The 25618-nt window shown below is 39.1% G+C and overlaps 1 protein-coding gene across 1 annotated transcript in view; it reads right to left on the bottom strand.

The window, feature by feature from the left end:
• The window catches only part of LOC145780568 (histone-lysine N-methyltransferase 2A-like), a 34725-nt gene extending 11804 nt beyond the window's left edge, over positions 1-22921 (bottom strand). Inside the window, exons 1-35 of the mRNA XM_082592193.1 lie at positions 22742-22921; positions 21783-21931; positions 20792-20904; positions 19967-20064; positions 19517-19732; positions 19144-19302; positions 18307-18413; positions 17691-17871; positions 16904-17015; positions 16186-16352; positions 15660-15836; positions 14926-15099; positions 14534-14692; positions 14308-14344; positions 12140-12288; positions 11402-11575; positions 10642-10756; positions 10241-10348; positions 9739-9879; positions 8427-8688; positions 8019-8131; positions 7411-7594; positions 6946-7070; positions 6319-6446; positions 5440-5538; positions 5084-5325; positions 4405-4509; positions 3920-4087; positions 3427-3515; positions 2919-3045; positions 2436-2589; positions 1818-2098; positions 1152-1377; positions 559-696; positions 320-475 (exon numbers count right to left, since the gene is read on the bottom strand). Coding sequence (XP_082448319.1) covers positions 320-475; positions 559-696; positions 1152-1377; positions 1818-2098; positions 2436-2589; positions 2919-3045; positions 3427-3515; positions 3920-4087; positions 4405-4509; positions 5084-5325; positions 5440-5538; positions 6319-6446; positions 6946-7070; positions 7411-7594; positions 8019-8131; positions 8427-8688; positions 9739-9879; positions 10241-10348; positions 10642-10756; positions 11402-11575; positions 12140-12288; positions 14308-14344; positions 14534-14692; positions 14926-15099; positions 15660-15836; positions 16186-16352; positions 16904-17015; positions 17691-17871; positions 18307-18413; positions 19144-19302; positions 19517-19732; positions 19967-20064; positions 20792-20904; positions 21783-21931; positions 22742-22921 — 5313 coding nt within the window. The remainder of the gene's footprint in view (positions 1-319; positions 476-558; positions 697-1151; positions 1378-1817; positions 2099-2435; positions 2590-2918; positions 3046-3426; positions 3516-3919; positions 4088-4404; positions 4510-5083; positions 5326-5439; positions 5539-6318; positions 6447-6945; positions 7071-7410; positions 7595-8018; positions 8132-8426; positions 8689-9738; positions 9880-10240; positions 10349-10641; positions 10757-11401; positions 11576-12139; positions 12289-14307; positions 14345-14533; positions 14693-14925; positions 15100-15659; positions 15837-16185; positions 16353-16903; positions 17016-17690; positions 17872-18306; positions 18414-19143; positions 19303-19516; positions 19733-19966; positions 20065-20791; positions 20905-21782; positions 21932-22741) is intronic.
• Between the last annotated feature and the right edge of the window lie 2697 nt (positions 22922-25618).

The raw sequence follows: 25618 nt of genomic DNA, 5'->3' as shown, positions 1-25618 counted from the left end.
ATTTGGAGATCACAACGATGAAAAGTATATGCTTGATTCCGTTGTGACAGCATGCCGAGCAGTTGAATACACATTACAGTGCAATGGAATAGTCGTAGTTGGGTAGTTATAGTTGTAGATGCAACACCACAAATAAAAGTAGCAGAACATTATGCGGTCAATAGCATTTATTTTTGGCATTCTTTTGTGCATCTCGTCAGGACACCGCTGCGCGCTCTCAATAAGTCGAAACACCATCAGTGAGATGCCTTCACCAGTCTGCCACGTAGCCAGTTAATTACAAAGTTATAACGTGACGTCATGTGCATGCATCTCTTACATTTTTGGCATGGTGGAGGTGGCGCGCACAGAATATCTTCTTGTCTTCTTGGAACGCGCACTTAGCGTTCCTTGCGCACATCAAGTGGTAGTTCTTAGGACAATCTCGCGTGTTGCACCCCACGGTGGCTCCAGGAAGACGACAGTTGTCGCATTTCTGAAAGCAAGCGACATATATTAATAACGTATATAAAGATGATCTTGATTTGTAACGGATTCCAATGGAACTGAATGGTTTACTAGCATTTTTCCTCGGGAGACGGCGGAATGTACGTTCTCCAATGAACCATCGTGTTGCTCATAGACTTCGGCGGACCACAGGGCGCAACTGACGTGACACCACTCATCCTGACCGCAATACAAGAGCCTCCCGCATTCCTGCAAGCAAGCACATCATTGCGTTGATCACAAAATACTGGAGATTGCAAATTCAAAAGAACAAAAAAGTCTAGGACCAACGAAAGCGTCAGCATAACACTTTGTTGCATTAAACTTCCACAAATTTTAAAGTAAAGTTGCAATGAGAAGGGGGAAAGTTTTTTTCCTAGGACTCACATTACTGTTGTATGGACTGTACAACATATAGATATGTTGTATCAATTTTGGCTGCATGGCCGAGTCGTGAGAGCGGTGTTAAGATGTTCGAAAGAACGTCCTTTGACGCCTATCGATAACCGACGGCTTTGGCAAGACACTTAGACATGCTGGAAATGGAACATATAGATTGGCTTCCTTGCCTTCCCATCCACACATCTTTACTATCCATGCATAAGCCTGGATGCATCGAGACAATTGGTGACGCTGTAGTGCTACTAAAAGGGTAACATTCTCACCACAGCCTTGCCGTCGCCATATTTGCTGCAAAAGAGACATTGTCGCAGATCTTCGCTTTCTTTCAAAGGAGACGACAAAGATTCCGAGATGCAGGAAGGAGTACTCAAGCAAGACTTCACAGGAGAAGGATTTGGAGTTCCTCCGGGAAGACGTATGTCCTTGTCAAGACATTGCGCGTAGTCATGTTCCGGGAACGGAGGCAGTATAGCATCAGGAAGCAAGTCGCTAAATAGGACAAAAATGTTGAAATGTACATTAAAAAATGACAAATTTTTTCTTTTCAAAACGTAACACGTATTTAAAACTATTAATCTCATGATCATGAACAATGGCGCCATACACATTGTACCAACTTTCGTCACAAGGAAAAAACGCAATGAAGGACACTTATTTGCTCAAAAGGAACATTCAAAACGTTGACTGCAAAATGTCGGCTGCATAACCGAGTGGTGAGAACCCTGGAACGGCAATCGAAAGGGCGCCGGTTCGACACCGCTCAAGAGTATGCGGCTGGGTCTTTGGCAGGACACCCAAAGGCATGCCTGAAGGTGGACACGAAGATTGGCTTCCTTGCCTTCCCGTCCACTTAATCTAAATCTTCAACCACTGGGTGTAAGCCTGGATACGACAAACTGCAAAATGAAGAAATATTGTGAATAACTTACTCTGGCAGATCATCGGAATCACGAACTTTTCCAGCTTCAAAGTTGAACCAGGAAAACACCGCACTAGCTTCCTCCCGGAATGCTTTCTCGACCGCGGAGCGATCTGGGACGTCTTGCAATGAACTCAAGACAATGAGAATGTCGGAACAAAACGCGCCGACAGATCGGTACCGCCGATTGTGTACGGCGAACCTAACAGCAAAAAGGTCGCGTGGTCGGGAAAGATCGGCCGCTAGATCGGTGTTGTCGGTATTGGAGCTGGATCCTGACGGGGTTTCATTCTGTGGAGTAGATTTGAGATTCGTTATTGAGTTGTTGAACAATAAAAAATATAAATCTGTCATAAATAGAGTTGCCAGTTTTCATTTCCGATGCTGCAATGAATGGCTAATTGGATAGATTTATAGTTAATGAGAAAATGTAGTTTCATTAAACAAACATGTTTTTAACCCTAAGGACAAATATAGCAAAACGATCACATATAAATGGGTTACAGGGGAAAAACTTGATAAACGGTGATTTTAGTTCCAAAAAGGAAAACCCGGGTTAGATACTATTCACCCACATAACCAACGTCCTAAGCATGGCATTGATTATAAAACTGTAACATCTAGGCACCTTTTTGAGAATACAATAAGTCGCTTTATGGTGGAACAATCCCATGATGATGGCTTCCAGTCCAGACTGTGTTTCCTCTTGGATCGCTTTTTTCCACGGAGGATCAGGAAGTTTGTTGATGAAGAGCCGGACTTTTTCCAAATCACAAGGAAAACTGTTCAAAAACACAGAAAAGGAATGCAAGAAACTTCCCATTCAACCGAAAGCTTATTGGTTAAATGCGCAAGTTTGATTTCATTTGGCGAGCAACTTTAAAAGTTAGGATGTCAGCGACGCATTCCCAAAGATAAATTTCAAACTAAATTTATCAAAGTGGGTGGAAGAAAATATCTCAAATTGAAAAGGAAATTCTTGCGAAATATACAACACTACAGTAGGTGAAACGGTATTTGAATGCTTGCTGACATTTTATCGAACTGCAATATATTTATTCGTGTAAAAAACTTGATGTTATAAGTATTTTCGATAAGTTATTGAAGTTACTTTTTCTGGTCTTTCTTCAGAAAGTCGTCCCCAAACTCGCCTCTCAATTTCTCGCCACGCTCATCGCAGTCCGGGCACTCGTACTGTACGCTATCCGGCATGTGAGTGAGAATGGTGTACATTTCAACTGGAAAATAACAACGGTTTCAGCAAACTGTGAAAACTCAACTCAAAAAATACAAACAAATAGTTTCACAATTGCAGCGACACACAGTTTCGACTTAAAGATCCCACCTTGGATTGCCTGCTTGAACATTATACCCCAGTGTAGAACAAAAATAATCCACTTATAATCAACTGTAAATATGTATTGGAAAAAGATAGTCTAACGGTTATCGTGAAAGGTGTACTGAAATCGTTAGCAAAACCCCAATTCTCGCTGTGTTGATGAGTGTACACTACAGTTTTGTACCGATAACTATGAAGCAGTCAGACGTAAATAAGCGCGGTGTAGTAATTTTTAAGTAGTTAGATACTCTATCTTTAGACGACCAGACAACTCGTCTACCTGTCAAGCTCTCGCATTTTGAATGGATCCATCTTTTGCAACTGGCGCACTGCATCATTCGGCACTCGTAATCTTCATCCCGATAGCATCTGTGCAAAGATACGCTCCGTTAATCACAAAAGCCAACAGATCCTTGTTTTGTTACACTTATAGACGTTGTTCAGTTGAAAAAAGGTCTCATTTACAGCCCAAGTGATTACGTTGTACCACCAACGATTTTAGAAAATCATGCATTCCTCGAACGGTAGTACAACAAGCAAGATCACGGTGACTGAAAAGGAAGCAGGACAGTGCCATTGAACGACATTAACTAAGATATACAAACCAGAATTACCAGACGACTTGCAAACGCATAGATTCTTGCGTCTAAAGGTACAACAAATCTGAGAAGACAATTTTCAATGGTACAGTACAAAAGATTAGCTTATAAACTGAAAGCACCACAAACAGAAAATATATTTTAAGAGTTTTGCAAAGAATCTTCTGTATTTACTTTCGGCAAATTGTGCAGTAGTTTCCTTGATCAAAGAGGTCGCCACATCGCTGACACATCGTGCAGTCGTGAGTCCACTTCGACCCAGGCAGGTTGCCAGGTTTGGATGAACCACAACTGCTGCAGCGAACACACTGTAAGCAGACCCATGACTTGGCAGCAGAAGGCCTGGTAAAATAAAAAAGCTCTCGCCTATCAAAGAAGCCAGAACAGAAAAGTGCAGAGACGACATAGTTTTTATCACTGGTTGACAAGTAAAAAACGACAGAAATACAAAGCATTTGAGCGCGGGAGCGTAACTTTTCTAATTAAAAATTGTATACCTTCAGCAAAATCCACTTTCATTTCTATACAGCGTTTCGATTTGACTTGACAAGATATGATTGTCAATGTGTGAAAGTAACATTTAAGAAAGCAAAGCTAAAGTGGACATTGGACAAGCAAGAACAATTTTAAATAACTCAAATGAAACAAACTAGTCGCACTTGATCGGGTAGCTTGGTCCAAGGCAGTTGAAGTGGTAGGTTTTTTTACATTGACGGCACGCCAGCAAGTCGTCGGGGTGGCCACACACTTGGCAGTACTGGCATCTACAAACGAAAAACCACAAGTTAGATTTTTTGACTGCAAACTGTGAGACTTCATAAATTGTTTTCGTTTCGAATCCAGGCTAATGGATAAAAGCATAAGTGGACCGAAAGGAAAGAAACTTAATCTTTGCGTTCACCCTCAAGCATACCCTGAGTGTTTTGCGGAGACGTAGGCAGGTGCTCTGGGAGGGTCTCGAACCGATAACCTTTGCGACTGTCAAGCAGGAATTCTCACCACTTCACCGAGAGAACCAATAAGCCTTAGTTACAAACGTAACAAGATCAACCGACAGTGGATCAAATCCCGACACGTGTAAAGAAGTAAAGCGTTTTAACAACAGCTCTCGATTGAGCCGAAGTTGGTAAACGAAATAATTCACGGGCACCAAGAAGCTCCAACTGCAAGCGAAATTTCTGATTGTCAACCGAGCTTGCGCCAGTGGTTGAAGTGTCGATCCTAAGACCAGGAACACATGGAAGATGTCTGAGACTTAGGATGAGTGTTTCATTTAAGATTAATCAACCATGCTGCAAATTGAAAATATACATAAATACGTAATTTTAATATTGTTACCTTCTGCATAACCAAGTTCCATTTTTCATCGCTTTCTTAACATTAGATTGATCGAAATTGTCGTCGGCACAGTACCCGTGAAAAGGTTCACAGCAGGAAGAGCAGAAAACTAGCGCATCCGTTTCGTCGTCAGGAAGTCCACGAGAACCACAGAGGAAGCATACGGTTTGAGGAGGAGACGGATCGGATGCAATGAGAGCATGTCCTCCGCACTTCCACAGAAGATCGAGGTCGTAAGTGTCCTGAAGGCAGGTCAATCTTACAATGTGAGTCTCATGGCCCAACTAAGACCGGCAAAATCCGCAAAATTTGTTGTCTGGGGATGGACAACTTTAAATGATAAGCCAGTCCCTTACCTTCCAATCATCGACTTTAATTAGGGCTTCGTTGCGTCTGTTCAACGTTCCAAATAAATCATTCTCACAACCAGGTGGAGATAAACCAGGAAATGAAGCCTGGAACAAGAAAGAACGCAAACTGGATTATGACTAAAATGAAGTTGTTGTTCTCACACCATTCCTTCTCTTGATGATAAAAGAACGCGAGGACACATTATTTCCTATCAATGGATAACCACATCCGGACCCCAAACGAAGAAGATATCCATGGATAACCACATCCGGACCCCAAACGAAGAAGATATCCATGGATAACCACATCCGGACCCCAAACGAAGAAGATATCAATGGATAACCACATCCGGACCCCAAACGAAGAAGATATCAATGGATAACCACATCCGGACCCCAAACGAAGAAGATATCAATGCATAACCACATCCGGACCCCAAACGAAGAAGATATCAATGGATAACCACATCCGGACCCCAAACGAAGAAGATATCAATGGATAACCACATCCGGACCCCAAACGAAGAAGATATCAATGCACAGACAAATGCTTGAGTCTTTTTTCTAAATTTTTAGTATTTTTGTTGCTTTATTTAACACATCGGCTTCTTTAGTACTTGTGGTTGTTAACTGTCTATCGTTTCAACTATGCAAGAACGTCAATGTGAAACAAAGAAACGTTAACACAATGTAAAAAAGACCACCTAAAATGTTCAAAATATGTGCAACATCTCTGCCATCAAAAACACGCCTTTTACATTGATTCAACATCTACAAACGTTGCAGCCGGATTTTTGCTATCTGATCAACATGCTTTTATGTATAAAAAAGTGGTTCCAATTATTAAGCTATTGAAAAGAAACGTTAAAGTCACGTTGAACTCACCGCCAAAGAGTCGCTATTGGTGGCGTGGCAAGTAACGGTTGAATTGACGTTGAGAAACGATGTATCTTCGATTTGGACCGATTTCAGTGGAACTCGTTGCTGCATGAGACGGGACGACTTCCTTGAAGCTGGTTACGAATGTCAAGAAAATTAAAACTCAGATTATGCTTCGAGAAGAAAGTTACCATGGCACGATTTCGACCGAATTTTAACATTAATTTGCTTTCATTGCAAGCCATGGACTAATTCACTCAGAACTGGCCACATGTGATTTTTTTTCTTTGTAGTCGTTTCAACCATGTTGCGGTGGATTTAATACTCCAACATTGCTCATCATCATTTCCTATTTAAGAAGGAAAGCAAGAACAATGTAACAATGCAAGTGAGCTTTTGTACGTAACGGGTTTCTGAGCTCTTTGCTAATTTTTAGTGAAGTATTTGTGAATGAAGTTCATTCATTCCATTAGCCAAAATGTAGACAAAACGTCGTTGCGAAAAACTGACTTTGATGATTCCAAAGTAAGGTTCCCCTTACAATAAAACTATAATTTCAATGTAACTGTAGATCTCACATCTGCTGGCATTGAAACGACGTAAATATAACGATCAAATATCGCTAATCATAACCTGGTTGGTGTTCCGGATGGTTCTTCTTGCATCGCTTCGTCTGCGTCACGGGCTCGTGTGTGATGGGGTTGGTGCAAGGGTCACGAGTGAAGCAATTCCATGTCCCTGGCACACTGACGGGATTCCTGGAGGAACAACACATCAATTGAAATACACGGCACGCTTTGTGAGTGGCTTTAATGAAGTCGAAGACATTATAATAACCAATGGACAAAATATTAAGAATAGTTAATAACCACGGTTGCCACAAAACAAGTATTGTAATAAAAACAACACTTTGAATCAGGGGTAACATTACTGAAGAAGTACAAAACGGCATGATAAATTCTGATCTGAAAATATCTGATGGTAAGAAATTAATAGAGTATTTAAAAATAAACAAGAAATATGCAAAATTAAAAGATTGGCAAGTCTTGGTTTCTAAAATATTAAAATGAAATAAACACAAAACTAAATTTTGCAAACCTGCAGCCATCACAGGCTTTGCAAGGAGGTTCCTTGCATGCGTCGCAAGTTCCGCATCGATGATTCAAGTTCCTTTTTCTTAATTGTTTCTCTTTTCTTGCTGTCGTCGGATTGGCTGGTTTGGAATGATGATTTCTTACGTCATCGCTATCAGACGACGACATCGTACTTGGAGCACCGTTGACTGAGGAAATGACAGATCCCAGGTTAATGTTTCACTCAATAAATTACAGAAGCATCAGTAAAGACAACAACCTACAGAATCGAACATTACAGTACAAGACGTCAAAGAGGGGAGACAGTCTCTTCTGGTGTGATGCTGGCCTTAACAGGGTCAAGAAAAATGTAGAAGCAGCAAAATGCGAACGTTGTGACATGCTCTAGACCGAAATGAGTTAGCAACTACAGTCTGACACGGTCGCAACACCTTGAGATATTTATAAGTGGAGAAAATGAGAGATAAGCATATGATCGAAAGAAATACCATAAAAAAACACAAAAACGGACAAAACAAATAGAAAATGCGTTGTTTCAAAATTAAGAAAAAACCTTGTTGGCGTATATTTGTTTACATTTGCATATCGTACAGAAGTTGTGTGGTTTTTTACCTTTTGATTTCTCCGCTTGAGCAGCAATTTTCTCTCGTTCATGACGAGGAAGGGCAGTCAGGTGGGGGGATTGGTCTAACGTTGCCCTGGTCTCACCGGTAACCAATGAAGCCCTGAACAAGTACAAGAAAAATTAAACCTGCCTTGAAGAAAAAAGTTGTTGAAATGACATCTTGGAAGAGCCAGAATAGATCCCAGTTCCTTGGATGAAGACGAAACAATGATATAAAGAAAGTTTTTTTTAAACATTGTAAACGGGATTGTCTAGCAGAAACATGTAACCAATCCTAACCATGCTTTAAATTAGATCCCTGGTGAACAGTCTCATTTAATTTCGGATCAATTAAACGTAGTGATATTTTTGTAATCATGCATAAGTCTAACGTGAAAAAAATCAAACAAACCCACCTTCTGCAGACGTGTTTTATTCTTGGCCCCCTTCCTTTTCTTTTTGTGACCGGCCGGGGTTTGTCCTTGCTTGCCGAGCGGGGCCTCTGATTGGACGGTTTCTGGATTTTCGTTTCGGAATTTGTTTTTGTTTTGGCGTCTACGCTACTTGGCTGGGAGGGAGACGCAAAACTGTAGTCAGAACTGCTCACAGTCGATGACTTCGTCACCGGTGACGTCATATTACGTCGAAGCCCGTCCTCCAACGCTTTGAGAACGGGAGCTACAAGTACAAGATCTTTTAAATCGAGATCGGCTTATTTGATTTCTATTAAAATTGAACAAAATTACTATGAAAGTCCATGGAGCACACCTGCAAACTTTACAAATGTTGTCAGCGGTCTGAGTTATCGATAAATAACTATTGATAAAAGTTATAATTATTTAGTATTTGCAACGTCTATTGATATTTTAACATCCTGACAACGGTTCTACGAAGCCAAAATGCCAGATCCACTACTTAGTTTTTTGTAAACCCTGTATTGTTATTTGGCTTCATGCAGTAGAACAGTGAGGTAAACTATAACAAAGCATTGTTGCTTCCATTTAAACCAAATAACACTTGTGCTCTCTCATTATACATTTAACCTAATTTGTCGCAAACGTTACCCCAAATATCCCAGACAGCAAACGTTGGCTCACAGTGTATCAATCATCTGCAGACGTTGAATCAATGTAAAAATGACGGATTTTGCAGTCTGGGCTGCACCAGTGCGACTTTATGCAAGGCACAGTTTGAGACAAATGGGCAAACTGCGACTTGCAAAAGACGTAGTAAACCCACTTCGATAAACTGAAATCAGATCAAATTGCCTACGTTTTGTTGAAATCAAAAGTGTTAATGTGATTTGAAAAAAGTTCTATCCCAAATAAGGCGCTAATCCAACCAAAAAAAATTTAAAAACGTCGTTGTTTAAGTCCCATCCGGAGCGGCTGCTCTGCATGTGTTCTCTGTGAGCAGTACATGCACAGCAATCGCTGTGCAACGATGGCAAGCTAATGAGCCTTGCTCAGGCGTCACCTCTACAAGTAGTATTCTAAGTGTCAAAGCAAGATGAGAAAAAGACACAAATCCGCATTCAAAGATAAAACCAAGTCTTGTCATAAAGGTTTACTTCGGCTCTTTGGATTAAGCTTTTTAAATTGTTCTTTCTACAGTAGCTCCATGAATGAATAAAAAAAATGTCCGCAATGCTGTCGTGTAACAAAAGGCCCAGCTGTATCGAAGTTACAAAGAGAGTGTCGTTTGAACAGTAATAAATTCTTCACTCACTGTCTTTGGAAGCGTCTGCTTCAATGTCCGAGTTAGAATCGATGGCGTCACCATGTTCAGCTTCGTCCCACAGTGGGACGGTGCCGAACAAATGGACAGTCCTGCGACGGGGACTGACCGGCATCTGGTCGCTGTCTGAGTCTGCAAAGGACACTACATGGGTCATGGTCTGATTTTTGCATCACTTTCATAGTTACATGCAACAGCAGGAGTTATATGCACTCAAGCTAACTTTATAAAAAATCTTCCATGGCAAACACTTCCCCTTGATATCTCCCACACCCAGACAGCAAATCGGTCGTTTTTTTACAATCAATGTAAAAAACGACTAATTTGTTGTCTGGACAGTGAGTATTCTTTATGATACAAATACTCTTAATCACAATGGCACATTTTTTTCATGGGTCGCTTTTACTATGAGGGATTTTTCAGACTACATTGATGACTAATGAATATTGAGATCTCTTCAAAGCAAAATTATTTTCCAACACAAAACTCCCACCAACACTGCCGAAGCTCGAATGCCTTGGACGGCCACGTGTCCTCCGTTTGCGTCTGGTCTTTCTGGTCGTCCTGTCAATCATCTGCGGCGATCCGCGTGGTGTGATGGCTAAGAAAATGGCAACAGTATTGTAACACAATATGAACGAAGATGATTATCGCTTGTCACTTTACGCATATGCATCTCCGAATATCGAATTCAGTTTGCACTAACTTCCAATGGCAGATTTTGGCTCAAGTAGCCTGATTTCTTTAATTACACATAGAATACTTCGTGTGGTGGTTTATTGCATCTGAAGTGCTTTAACGTGATGACAAATATGCATGGGTAACAAAACTTTTTAGCTTTACGTTTACAAAAGATGCAAATATTTCATCAATTGTTCATTGTCTGTCACTTACTTTTTTCAGACTTCGGTAAACCGCAAATATTTACCGAGACCTTGTTCCGGTAAAAATAGGCCTTGCCTTTCGGGCTTAGCACAATATGCAACTTTTGTAAAACGTCTGGCCTGACCTGAAAGAAGCAAAACGTAAGAAATATTAAAATGTGCTGAAACAACTGCCAGCCAACGAAACCTGTTCGTGTTGCCCTCATTCAAGATGCAAAAACTACTTTGCTAACTGGGTAAGAGTTTCCCATACGGCTGCTAAGTACAACAACATAGAGAGCAAGTCCACCGCACCCACAAGTCGATGGCTGCTTGCCGGCTGAAGATAGACAGTCTACAGTTGCTGTTTCAAACTGAACCACAATAACAACTAAGTCTTTCTCCCCTTTTACCTTCGTGGTTTTTAAATTGCATAAAACCATGCCTAGCAAATCGTATACATGTTGAATAGAAGGGGAAAAGGAGTGCTTTAGAAGTTATTTCTAACTGTGATGTTGCAGACACGAGCATTGCGTTCACAAAGCTTGGATTGAAAAATTTACAAGAAGTCGGTTGGCAACACAGCTGTAGATTTGACAAGGACACCGAACATTTCCACAGCTCAGCAGAAAAGCTCATGCGAGCTTGTGATGTCTTTACAACTTATAATCGTCAAAAAAATCCGATAACCAATCAAATTAAAATTGAGCACAAAAACGAAACTGTAAATCAAATCATGCTCAAAGCCAGTCAGGCTAAAACTGGAAATCATAATAAAAGTCAATATTCACCTCTCTGGCGACTATTAAGTCCCGACAACAAACAGACTTAAATTTTCCTCGTATGGCAATGTTGTCGTGCGTCGCCAAGAACATGTACATTGCTGATATCTGCGCCCAAGATCCGACCCCGAAGTAATGAATCCCGTGCAAAATGTTGTGGACTTCCCAGTGCGCCCAAGGTACCTTTGCAAAGAAGCCCAGGTCAGAAAAGTTACAGTTCTAACATTGTCAGACGTTGTAACGATGTAAAAATGGTAACTTTTTGCTGGCTGAAATGTTTTCCGGTTCCTATACCAGAAGTAAACCAGCTTACAGACACTGGGCGAGAAAAAATCATCACATTGCACACTTCCCAGTCGGCGACAGTTAGTTTAGTTGTTTTCTTTCCACAAAGATTCAATTGACTGACAAAAGCAGCGGTTGAAAACTATGTGGCATGAATTAGTGGTGCGATACTGATGAGCCCAGCCTCGTGGGCGAAACACGTGCCTATCGCTGTCAATTCTTGCTACACTCGAGTGCCCAAAAACACATATTTTTGGGAAAAATCTTGATGGCTAATATGGAGGCTACACTACAGGGTATGGTTAGCGAAACACAATGCTCGCTGTTGTATTGTGAGTAGTCAGATGGTACAGGAAGATCGCTCCTTTTAAACTAAACCACATCAATGAGTATCACAAGAATGATCGTTGACATAAACAACGGTAATTTCTAGCTCTGAATCATCGACAATATGGTGAATACCTTTCTTTGTTCATTCGCATGCTTCGGCCGCAACATCATTGTCATTGTGCTCTCTGGAAGGCCCAGACATAAGTCGCTTTGGCTGATGTCTTCCAGCTGCACAGTTGTGTGCTTGAAGTCTTCTGATGCAGACTCGATCAGCTTTTGGGCTACACAAAATAACGGCGATTATAAGATTATCAAATTGGAACCTTATTGTCAACCTGGGTTAGTCGGGACTAGATTACCATTAATTCCCCAGACAGCAAATCAGTCGTTTTTTACATTGATTCAACGTCTGCAGACGATTTGCTGATTTGCCGCCTGGATTGTCAAAAGAAAACAAACTTTAATCTGTAACTGTAATTGAGTCGTGTGGTACAGTTGAGGTAAGCAATTAATTTTTTAAACTACCGGTACTTTTTAATTTTGCAAAGAGCTTTGCGTTAATTAATAGTCTCTAGGTTTTTTTGTTTTTTTTTGTAAATTTTCACAAATTTTTTGACAGCTTTCACAAAGATTTTGTTGCTTTTCCCAGTTACAGAACAAACAAAGCGGATTCTCTTGAACGTGATGCTTGTGCAATGTGCAACCATTATTTTACGTACGTGTGAAAACGAAACAATCAAGCATAGGTTTAAATCGTGGCACGGTTTCATTGGAAGAAAACAAATCGAGCAAGGCAGCATCACGCCATCATACACACTACATTAGCAACAAGAGGGAAATATCCGCAGCAAGTTTGTTACGTAACAAATTCTAAAAACAACTATCAACGATACTTGCATAGCGGAAAACAACGTTTTGCTTGGATGAATTAGACATCACGGTAACATGCAGTGTTTTTATTACGAAACTGTATTGTTACTGCGCAAGCCAGCTATGACAAACTTCATTTTTACATCTTTTTAACGTCGCCAGACGTTGAAACGATTTAAAAATTGGAACTTTTGCTTCCTGGGAAAGCCACTGAGCAATTGAACATGAGATTTACAATCGAGAAAAATTAAGTTATCATGCAGCCTAATAGAGATTTGAACTCAGCCAGATGAAAATAGAATGAATATAAGTCATGCAACACCACGAGCAATGCAGAATTAGTAAAGTTAGTAGCAATCACTGGGCAAGCGATAAAATACCCTTCAATTGTGTCCCGAATATTCGATTTTGATAACTTGCAAAATCAGCTTGATCTGAAATAAAGCAGATGGACAGTGAGGAAGATGCAAACATCTCTTCCTTGGTTAGATCTCCTGCCTCCATCTCAAACTGACAACTCATCATCTTCTCTGGACGTGATCAGGATGCACACGACGCTATACGAGACGTACGGTGTACTTCGCATTGTCACGTAAAATTAAGTATTTCTTCTTGCAAGAAAGAGCCAGTGAGACTTTGTTTGTTTGTTTGTTTTTCATATCTTTACCCTGCATTGCGGGAAAGCGGACTTGAGCGCTATCCATCGGTGTACGCCTTCCGACGTACTCCTGACCCACGCTGCAGCCGACGGCAATATCTGTTTCCGGTTGTCTACTCTACTTATTACTGAAATTTGGTACTACCCATTACTCGAAATCGATCACTGGGTAGAGGCAATTATCGTAAAGTTTCTTGCCCAGAGAAACAACAGCAAGTGTGGTCGGCTGGAATCGAACATGCAGGCTCTCGACTGCGAGCCCAACGCGCTCATCGGCGAATTATCATTTTTGACTCTTTTCTTGCATCTGACCTTTGATCTTTTCTCAGTTTCTTGTTGAAAACACAGCTGACTTTCTCACAACTTCTCTTCAGAAAAGCAGCTTTTCAAATGAGTTTCGTCATTGTAGTGGCACCGGTTGCTCCGTCAGCTCGATGTTCTAAACTTTCTAAAGGGCCTAGGTTCGACGACCACCGAAGGCAAGCAGCTCTATCTTGCTACGGTATTTAACGACAAGTGTGAGGATGAACACGAAGATTTTCCTTAAAGTCAAACAGATCTAAACTCGATTTTAAAAAAGCCTGTTCTTCTCGTCTTTAAGTTTCTTTTTCTAAAGAGTGTTTTCAGACTGACAGCCGATATAATGACGGCAAATAAAGAGCACTAGCAACATATGCGAGAACTGGCCTTACGTTTACAACCTTATAAGATTAACAGCATATCGCCTAACACTTTACAACAGTAAAAACAGAAATCGATTTAAGGAACTCACCCAATTCCTTCTTTCGTTCTTCAATTCGCTCTGCAGTCTGTGAGAATGCAAAAGTTAAAAAAATTACCGATATGAATTTTGAAGTCAAGATCTTCAGTGAAACAAGCGAGAAAATCTATATCAAAACCATTAAACTGTTTCTTTTGTCTGCGTTTGATAAATTAGGTGCATGCATTTTCGTAAGACAAAAATATGAAATCTTTTAGGTCAAAAATCAGCCCGTTACCGTGTTGAAAAAGTAGCGCTGCCTCTGTTTATCCGTGTTGTAGTTGAAGGGAACATTGGAAGTCATGCCGCGAACACTCAGCTCTTTGGGTGTGAATACAGTGACATTTGGGTCGTCGCTTAGCTTTGGTTTCAGTTGAAGTAAAATTGAACTTTTGACCTAAAAGAAAAGGCAAGTCACTTCTGTTCACGAGCCCGTTTCCTGAAACAAGCGGAAGCTGATCTTGGGTGTCTTCTTCGGTTCAGTTTCAACCGTTGTTCCGTGACAAAACAGTCTTTCGCAAACAACAAAAAAATTGAAAACAATGGTTAAAGAAATTTTTACAAGTTATACGGCAATCGCCTTCAAATGTAGACGACTACTCGCTGTGTTTACAGCAACAAATACAGCACCTTATAAGAATCGTTTAGCAAGTGCGCTTTCTGGCACATTTTCCCTTTCATGGAGACACTATTGGCATCCCTGTGTAACTCATGGAAGTCGTACTGCCGAGCTATGCTGCACCAAGCCCCTCCGAACGTGTGGGCCCCGTGAAGCAGGTTGTGGATTTCCTGAACTGTCCATGTCTGAGCAAAACACAAGTTTAAGAATGTAAAATTGTTTGGACTTGTTTTGTGTTCACTTGCTGAAAACAGAAAAACAAGATTTTCCATTGTATGCTGTAGTGTATAGTAAGCCTGCTATACTAAGCCACGAAGATTTGGATTAGGCAAGTGGATAAAAAGGAAAACAAGAAAATCTTTGATTTTACTATCAAGCATGCCATTGAGTGTCTCGTGAAAACGAAGGCTCATGCTTTCTCTGAGTGTTGAACCTACGACCTTCTGAACGTTAGTGGAGGTTTGAACTGATCAGTCACGGAGTCGTCAGAGATTTAACTGGAGATTATCACAGGGGTTCCACGATACAGATTAACTTTTTCCACCATTTGTAATTCAAATCATTAAATCGTTCAATCCCAGACAGCAAAATCCGTCATTTTTACATCGATTCAACCTCTGTTGACGTTGAGATGTCAGCAGACGTTGAATTAATGTAAAAATGACGGATCTTTGATGTCTGGGATGTAGTATGTGGTGGACAATGTTCAACTATTATAAGCCATACAGTGTCCAGGTCTGCATACCGGAATGATGCGCTCACAAGATCCAACTACCCATTTCCTATGCGATGCATCGCTCAGTTTCCGCCATATTTGTGGAGAAAGCCCTAGATCAGATAGTTCCGGCTCCGGTCGAGTAGGACTGCTGGGCGGTGGGGTGTCTGGGGGCTTGATAGGGTGATCGCTTTTCTTCGTAGTAGGCTGTTTGAGTGAATATTATGTGAATATAAATTAATTTGTTAGAGATTTGGTAGAGACTTTGTCTTGTTGAACCATAGTTATACGAAACCGAGAAACTGTTAATAATAATGTGAAAACAGTATAAAATATTCGGAATGACGGTTACAAGTTGATCAGAAAATAAAAAACACAGACTTTCTTATTTGCTTGTCTGGAACATAAGCTGGACATTTCTATTGTTTAAATAACAGGGTAAATAAAACGTTAAGAGTTCCCGACGCCACTAAAGCAATGACAAGTTGGTAATTCGCCACAAATACAATAGAATTCAAAATGGACTTCTCTATAAAAAATTGGAAAATTAACTCACAGTGGTAAAAGTTGGGGGGCGAATGGGATTTTTAGCCACTTGGTGAGGTTGACGGTCTTTTGTGTGGTCCGGCCCACGAAGCAGAGCATCCGAAGAGGTCGGGTGCTTAAATCTGGCCCGTTTTATGACGCATCGAGATCGGACTTGTGCGACTGTGCTCCCATAACCTGCAGTCATAACAGAATGTTTCGAAAATGTTGAGTAACGTGTTATAAACAGCAAAAATTGCACAACAAAAGCTCTTTGATGGTGAAACTAGCGTTGAAAACTGCTCAAACAAACTGAAATAGTTCAAGGCTTCTTGCTGCACTAATATTGCTATGTTTGAAAATTAGTGAGTTTGAAAACACTGGTCCGTCCAGACGTTCATTCCAAGCAAGGACCTCCGTAATTTGTGCGTGTTTTCATTTTTCAATTGACATCGCATTAGGAGTACAACCCAGATGGCAAAATCCATCGCTTTTACATTCGCCAGCAGACGTTGAATCATGTAAAAATGACAGATTTTGCTGTCTGGAAATATACTTATAAGTTTCATCAAACCAAACCGAGTCGAAAAATCAATATTGAATAGAAACTTTATTTGCAAGAATGTTACAAACATCAAAATAATTCTCAAGAAAAAGAACTTGTCGTTGAAGTGTAGCCTGACTGACGGGACTCCATCTGATATAAACGCCAGTTACAAAAAACAAACTACATTTGAAAAGTCCTTTACCTCCCTTTCTGCTCTTGTGGGTCCTCCTAGATGGGCTCGCATTGCGCTTGGTGTCACGGATACAAAATGTCGGCTCTTTGATCAACGGCTTTCTATTAGATCTTTTTGGATTCTGCGAAAGATTCGCTATTGGTGGAATACTTCGGCAACAAATTGCAACCACACGTCTTAAATTTACACGCATCGTTTTTCCAAGAAATACATAGATTAGCCTCAAAGAAAGAAGATGAAACTGAGGTTTCAGTCTCATCAGGTGAACGTCACTGGTTCCCAGACAGCAATTTCCGTCATTTTTACATTGATTCAACGTCTACAGACGTTAAATCAATGTAAAAATGGCGGATTTTGTTGTCTGGATTGTTTTCAAGTTCAAAACCAGTTCTTCTATCCACTCGTCTCAATTTAGTGGAAAGCATTTGTAACTATGACAAAACTTTCACACACAAAGCAAAGCACAACGTCGAGCGGCGTTAATATGATGTAAAAAATACCAATACAGCTAACCGAGAAAGCGTGGAAATAACACAACCAGCCGCCATGCTTACGCGTAGCGTGATAACCGGAATTTAACAAAACAACAGATTGTCAAAGAAGTTTTAAATTGTAAAACCTTTCGCTTCCTCTATAATCAGCCGTGCCTTCAGAAGGAAGATCACAAAATACGGGGCCATACCCTAACGATCAGTTTTCCAGGCAGAAAATCTTTCATTTTTTACCTTGATTCAACATCTGCAGACGTTGAATCAATGTAAAAAACGGATGATTTGCTCACTAGCACTTCACAAACCTCCAATTTCACTGAAACTGCATTTATAGAATCATCGATAGAAAGTGAAGAGCACACATCTTCAGTTTCCAGGTTCTCCTTCCCCTCATCTGAATCTTCAAGGGGAACAATCGCGGAATCGGAAGATGCAACAGAGTTAGGAGGATCCACATCACCAATATCTTCACAAGGAGTGAGAGCTCTGTTAAACAAATCACATTCTTCACAAACCGTTATTTGCTACAAGCCTGTTGGGAGGATATGCAGCATGCGGCGTTACTTGAGGAATGCTTGGCTAGGGTATGAGAAAACTAATTGGCTGTTCAAATTCGTTTTGGGCAAAACTTCGCTAATTCTATCCCATGAAACCCGTATCAGCTAGATAAGCAAAACGCAATCTGTGGTCGACAGAATGTAGTCTTAAACAACATGAGCTGCATTAGCATTAATACACTTGATATTAAAGAAAAAATTTGAAAACCATTAATGTTGTAAAAATTTGATTGTACATATGACGAAGGAATTTGCTGCTCTTCAGTTTTAATCAAATTCATAATGCTAGTGGGTACGGTACAAGACAACAAAGATCATAAGCTGCTTGCTCAGAAACTAGTGACTGAATCAACCGATGTTTGACCTGTCATCGATTTGCCTGATGGAGTCTTCGTCCATGTACTTCCGGTTGGCTTTGATGATGCGGGCGGATCGGACACTCTTCATGGGAAGCACAAATCCACGAGGAGACTAGATGATATAACAGAATTTGAAGTCAGCAAAAATGAAACAATCGTTTTTTTTTTAAATTAAAGTGTTGAATAGTCACGAAAAGTTAATTGACGTGGTCAGGGTGCAAAAACATTTGAGAGCGATCAAATGGCAACACTGGTGGTATGGGACTTTCAAGCGTTAAACACTAAAACCTGACGATTACACCCCAAATAGAAAATTTAACGTTTTTTTACATTGATTCAACGTCTGCAGACGTTGAATCGATGTAAAATACGGTGAATTTGCTGTCTGGGACAATGGTTATGGGCCAAGAAGGTAAACCATCACACAATCATTAAGAGAAGCATGAGCAGAAAGGAAAAAAGTGTGGGTTTCGGAAAGTGGAAATTAAACCTCTTCCTTGTCGATTCTATGGTCAGGTTCTATGGTCGTTTATTTACCCTTTCAAACTTTTGTTTCTTGCCAAAACTCCATTAAATTTGCTTAGTTATGACTATGATCAAAGTAGCATTTGGCAAAGTTTAGGTCGTTAATTAGTTTATACAAAACGGAAAACATTATAGTTATTGGAAAAATGTCGTGAAAGCAAGAAAGAGTGTTTGATTCGTTAATATCGCTGCAGTAGTAGTAAAGTATGGAGTAAACGAAAAACTTGAAATTGAATTTCCAAATAGAGAACGAAAAAGTTTCAAATCAAAATACTGCAACCCAACAAAAAATGGTCAAACGAAAGCTAAAACTCTACCTTCGGTCTTTTATTTTTGCTTTGTGGAAATCTTGACGGAGAATAATTGCCCTCGGGTTTTCTATCTCTGTTTGCACGAGCCAGCAGTGCTTTTGCTATGACTTCAGGGTGTCCACAACCTTTCTTCTGCTCTTGATTATCACCTTTTAATCTTACACCCTTGAAAGTTTAAAACACCTTTAGCATGTTACAAAAGCCGAGAAAAAGTATCGAATTAAAAAGATTTTGTTTGGTGGTTGAATGGCTACGATTCGTTTAATATTTTAAACAGTCCTTGACGAAACGTTAAAATGAGTCGAAATCATGTTGAAGGTCAACCTTCGAACAATGCAACGCATAGTTTATGATAGAAATCTATAGAAAAACAACGCACTTTTTTAATTTTTAAAGATGTTCGACCAGTGGGTGAACTGTGCATTACTGAATGTGAGCTCGGTGGAATAAAAGTGGCAGGTTTGATCGGAGATTTTGCGTGCCCCAACACGGTATGGTTCTTGGCAAGGTAGATGTCTGAGGCATATTTAAGGGAAGCCGTGCTGGCATCTTTTCTTTTGCTTTGTTCTTCTGCACTGCAATCCTCGTGCGACGTCTAATAAACAGTATTAAATGTTATTTTCAGAAAAACTCTTTTGAGTTGTTTTTATTACCATCGGAGAAAGCAAAACCCGTCATTTTCACGTCTGCAGACGTTGCATCACTGTAAAAATGACAAATTTTGCAGTATGGGATGATCTTAACTTGAGCTGGTGACAATATAGCTTGTATCGTAACAAAAACCCACTCACAAGCTTGAAAATAAAAAGTTCAATTTTTTTAACATTACTCGATTCTTGGCCTTTTTGCTCAGCCTATGAAAGTCCAACTTGAAATTCTTGTACTTCAGAAATGCAGAATCAGAAGAACTAGCGGATGCGTCAGTACCTGAAAACACAACAGACACATTTTCATCACACAAAAACAAGCATTTGGGAGAGTTCTTACTGGTGCTTGTGAACCCAATCCACCAACAAAAACCTGTGTCAATAAAACAAAAACTTGATCTGTACAAATCTGTGTGATCAGCGTATAAAAATACTGTTCGAAAAAGCAATGCCACGATTTACTGAGTAGTAATTTTACTTATAATTTTTTGTTTGCAAGCACCTAACCAAAAAATTACCCTTTTTCCTTTTCTGTTCAATTGACAGCAAATTATTTTGCGCAAAATCAAACAAACGTTACAATTATGTGGTTGGAATAAACCTAACCCAACATTTTTAAAGGCGATACACGCACAGGCTGAAGATAAAATTGTATACAGTAGTGTATAATGACAAAAAAGTACATTAAAAATGATAATGGAGTGTTGCCACTTAAAAATTCGGAATGGCCCCTTTCGGTGAGTCCGGTTCGGTGAGTCCGATCCTTTAACGGGGGATTTTTTCAATTTTTTTTTTAAATTATCGGGTACCGTAGCCTAATTATCATTGCCGTTTTAGGGTTAGGGGTTAGAGGTCAGGAACTCACCGAATCGGACTCACCGAATAGTAGCAGACCCTAAAAATTTGCCTATACCAAACTCATCAGTGATAAGTCAATGCAATATGCATGAAAAAAAAAATTAAAGCAATATATTCCAGAAATGTGATAGAGCACATGTAATACCCACTTCTAGAATGAAAGGAATCATTTTTCAAAGGGCTTCCACTTAAAGAATTTGAGGGGCTTGAAATAGTTTGGCTCAGTGAACTACTAGTAGATTGGTCCAACGCATGGGCACGTCTGAAATGGCAATGAACATAAAGTTTTATAAAAAAAAAAAAAAAAAAATTTTGTTTTTATATCATCGATAAATTTTTGAAAAAAATTGAAATTTTATACCAAGCTAAGAGCTGTGAGAAGCAGCAGTTCTAAACACTAATTGCTGAACATTGTGAGAGTTGTCAGTTTCAATTGGGCTAGTTTTGCGGAGTAGGGTTGGACGCGACAATTTAAAAAATGTCTGGCAATCTCTGAAAACATCAAGAACAAATTTTTTTTGGGGGGACATGTGACCAACTGACCAAGTTCCCCCTGAATCCACTGCTGTCTACTTGGGTCAGATTAACTGCACCATCTGCTTCACTTATTTGCAAACGCTTGTTATTTTGGAAATTGTGCAAAACTATAACTGTGTCTCATTTTGAGCCATCTAGAATATTTTTTTTTGTGTCAAAAACGAAAACATTCTGTTTCATTTTACAAGTGTGCAACTCAGAACATTCGTGGTATTGGTGACAACACCAATATTATGACACAGATAACATAAAAATATGTTTTTCAACACGACTTTTGGAAATAAACTACAAAGAATTGACATAAAAAAATCTAAAAATTAACATCTTTTCAGAAAAAAGTAAGTTATAGCTTAAAAACCTGATGTGATAAACAAAAAGTAATGCCAGGGTCTAAATCAGCACCCTCAAATTAGCTAAAATCAGTTTTATCAAATTCAATTCAACCGAAATTGTGTTGACCAGTGCAGTCATTTGCTTGTTTAGTAATGATTCAAATCATAGAATTCATACAGCACCACATGTCTATGACACTCATCATAAAAGCATGGCTTATACAAAACATGTACAAATGTAAAAAAAAGCACAAAGTCTTTGCATTGAAACCTTGTTATGACTTTATCCTTTTCAAGAGGAGTTTGATCACTTCCTAGTATGTCAGCCGCTGATGGAGATGGCTCTGCTTGCCTTTTACTGACTCGTTTATAAGCCCTTAATCCACATTCTTCAGAGCTGAATCCAATAAATTCAACATCCTACACAATGTCAAGTCACAAAACACATATATAAATTTTATAGCTTTACAAAGATATTATTTGATGATTATTATATAAAATTTGTATTTGATTTATTTATAAATTTAGTCAAAATCTCTATAATTTGTATCATTTTATCACATAACAGATTCTTGTTAAAAGTATTACATCATAGTTCTATAATTTGGTGTTTAAAACTGTATGATATATATACTAGGCTTCAGACATAGGCCTAAAATAAGCTTAATTAAAAGCAGGGGTCGAGAACCTTTTTAGGTAAGAGTCATGAAAGCTACTACATACTTTAAAATGTATTTCTATGAGAGCTATATAATGCTTTAACACTTAATACAACTAACATAACATGTAGTGGCTACTGGTGAGTTGTGAAAGTGGGGCCCCAATTTTGGTGAAGACGAGAAAAACAGGGGGTCTGGGGGGCATTCCACATAAAAATTTGAAAAACTACATTTAATTTGGTGCACTCCAAGCTTATTTTTAACTCTAAATTTTGATGTAAAGTTCAGGTAAAACTTTTGAGTTCTTAAGATTAGATTAGATTTATCTGCGAGCCAGATGCCATCATCAAAAGAGCCATAGATGACTCACGAGCCATGCGTTTCTGACCCCTCACATAAAGGCTATGTATATGAACAAATCCAAACCAAACTCAAAGTGGCAAAATGTACTCGATATTTAATATTTTCACAAACTTTCATTTACCATCACAGTTGTAATAGCATATAGTACAAATAATAATAAATTACCACTTACCGGTATTTGACTATATTTCAACAACACGTTCATTACCTTTTCACTTTTATCATCAAAAATAGCATGAAATTGCTCAGTAACATGAGATATGTAAGAGCACGCCAACCCCAAATGTCCAAGATCATTTTTATGAAACTTCTTTTGAAACTTTACTTTTCGTTTGTGCAATTTTTTTCTTGGTCGTCCAGGAAAACTACCTTTTGCAATAGTGGTCATTTTTCAATGTGCATCTACATTTTCATGAAAATGTTATTTCTCACAAATTTATAACCTGAAACATATGTTAAGTAATCACTCAATGATGTGATTGTCGAATTGAACCTTCAACACAGCAACATTCAGAGCAATGGAAACATTTAGATTTTTGAAGTAGTCCAAACACGGGCAGTCGAGCATGCTAACATTTTTCAGTCATGCAGCACTTTTTCTTGTATGAAAATACATCATATAAATTGCACGTTATCAGGTATTGAATCATCTTATTATTTCTTGACAACACAGCCAATCCCACTCAATCGGACCATTTTTTGTTAGTCCCGAATCTAAATCGATTTTTCTATAACATTTTCCCGCCTAACCCTTTCGCTGCTATAGGTATGTTTAGTCCCTGTGCTAAGCCTTTTTAGGAAAAAATATGCATTTTGAGATGAATGTGCAAAAAGTATTACAAGAGCTTTTTTGAAAATTTCTTTTGTGTATTAGATTTTAAAAAAGGTTGGACTAAAAAAAACAGGCAAAATTTTAGAGTTTTGCGCAGTTAAATTGTCATGTGACGTCATGGCAGCCATTTTGGATTTTTTAATTTTTGTGAAATTTGTGAAGAAAACGTTTTTTTTTGTAATGAAATGTAGTTAGAAAGTCTTTTTGCTTACTAAATATGGATAAAGATATACAAAACAAACAAAATCAATTACTGAATAACATTTAAAAAATAAAACTGGTAAAAAATGTAAGAAAATAAAAAAAAAAAATTAGAAAAAAATATGCATTTTGTAATGAATGTGAAAAAATTAAGCTCCCATAAGAGCTTTTTGAAGCTTTCTTTTGTGTATTAGATTTAAAATAAAGGTTGGACTAATAAAAAAACAAAAAAAATTTTAAATTTTGCACAGATAGATTGTCACGTGACTTCGTGGCAGCCATTTTAGATGCTTCAATTTTTAGAAAATTTGTAAAACAAAGTTTTTTTTCTAGTAAAATGTTGTTGGAATGTCTTGTTGTTTACTGAAAATGGATAAAAATACACAAAACGGACAAAAAGAACCATAGAATACCATGTAAAAAATGAAAGATAGCCTACATTGAAAAATAGTTATAGTTTATACATAGTGATTGTAGACTTCTATGACATAATGCTTTTCAATAAATGTTTTTGCTTTCTTTCACAGTACAAACTTCAGGCTGTTGAGTTTGTTGAGAGCATAATTTGGACATTTACTCGTAGGCTATACGTCTAATCAATCTCTGTTTTCTTCATCAGGTGCAGCCAGGCCCAGATTTAGGGAGGGGGCAGAGGGTGCAGGTGCTCAGGGCCCCCCTTTTGAAGGGCTCCTCGACGTAGAAAAAATGTGCTGGATTACTGCTACTGTACACGTAGAGGTGGTTTTTCGCGCCGACAGAGCTAAAAATTTTTTTGTCTGGGGCCCCCCTATCTAAAAGTGCCCCCGGTAGGGTGTGTCGTGTGCCCCCACAAATTTAAAAAATGGTTGAAAACAAAATTACTTTTTTTTGTGGGTGAGGCTTGACTAAAAAAGCAAAATTACAAAAAATTTCAAAAAATTTGGTCAAGGTTTAGGTGCTCTACATCCCAATTGCCTGTATCCCCTTGTTGGCTTGACAATAGGGTGAATTGAAAAAAATTTTCTTTTTAATTAAAAAAAAGGGGGGTCTAGACCACTGACAAATTGGCTAAAAACAATAACAAAACTGGTTTCAGGGAGTTGTACCACATATTGGCCGTTCTACCCCCCCCCCCCATTTTATGGGAGAATACCCCCAAAATTCTCAAATCGGATGTAACTTTGGAACTGCTGGTGCTAGGAACATGAGTTTGGTATCAAATGATGCAGAATCATAATGTTTTTATCTGCTCTATGAAGATTTTTTGCCTTAATTTCACTAGAAAAAAAGTTATGACAAAAAGCGTATATTTGACAATGTTTTGGACAAAACGGTAGCGCAGGCACAAGGTAATGGGTAAATGCACATGCTGTACTGCATATGTTGATGCAGGTCACAGATGACTTGGATACTTTTGCTTATTGCATTTGCAATAAATATACAGCATGGTATGCATAATATACGGTACACACTACACATGATGTAGAGAATACAAGGGTTAATCGAGAGCATGTAGGCAGTGGTCTAACGGTACAATAGTGTGACTGGAAATACAATATAGTGCTCGTGTCATGTACACACACAGTAGCAAGTAACAACTTTACTGCACGACCTGGGGGTTACTAACTGGACTGTTCAAAGTGTAGGTGCATAAAACAAATACTGTATATAATTAGTAGACATAATTGGTGATGGGTAGACTGTGATCTGCCATGAAATCATTGTCAAGGAAATACCAGCACACAGATTGATATACTCCATACTGCTGCACGTGCTAGACTACCTGTACTACATTGAGACTTTAGCAACCAGCACAAAAAGGTGAACATGTCAATCTAGTGGGAATTCCTTCTTGCTGTTGAATTCTTTCATAAGTTGACGAGATCGCACCTTCTGACGAATCAGTCCATCCCTTCTTTTAAAACCAACAGCATATAAGCTTGCTTTAACAGTCACTAGCTTAACGTGACACTCCACTGCTTGGTTGTGGCAAGGATAATCCAGCCGCAGAGGTTCGTCAATGACATTGTCAAGCTGTTGATCTGCTAGCGATCTCATGATAGGTGGCTCAGA

The sequence above is a fragment of the Aplidium turbinatum genome, chromosome 12 (genome assembly GCF_918807975.1).
Source record: "Aplidium turbinatum chromosome 12, kaAplTurb1.1, whole genome shotgun sequence".
NCBI lineage: Eukaryota > Metazoa > Chordata > Ascidiacea > Aplousobranchia > Polyclinidae > Aplidium > Aplidium turbinatum.
This window is presented reverse-complemented; position numbering and strand designations above follow the sequence as displayed.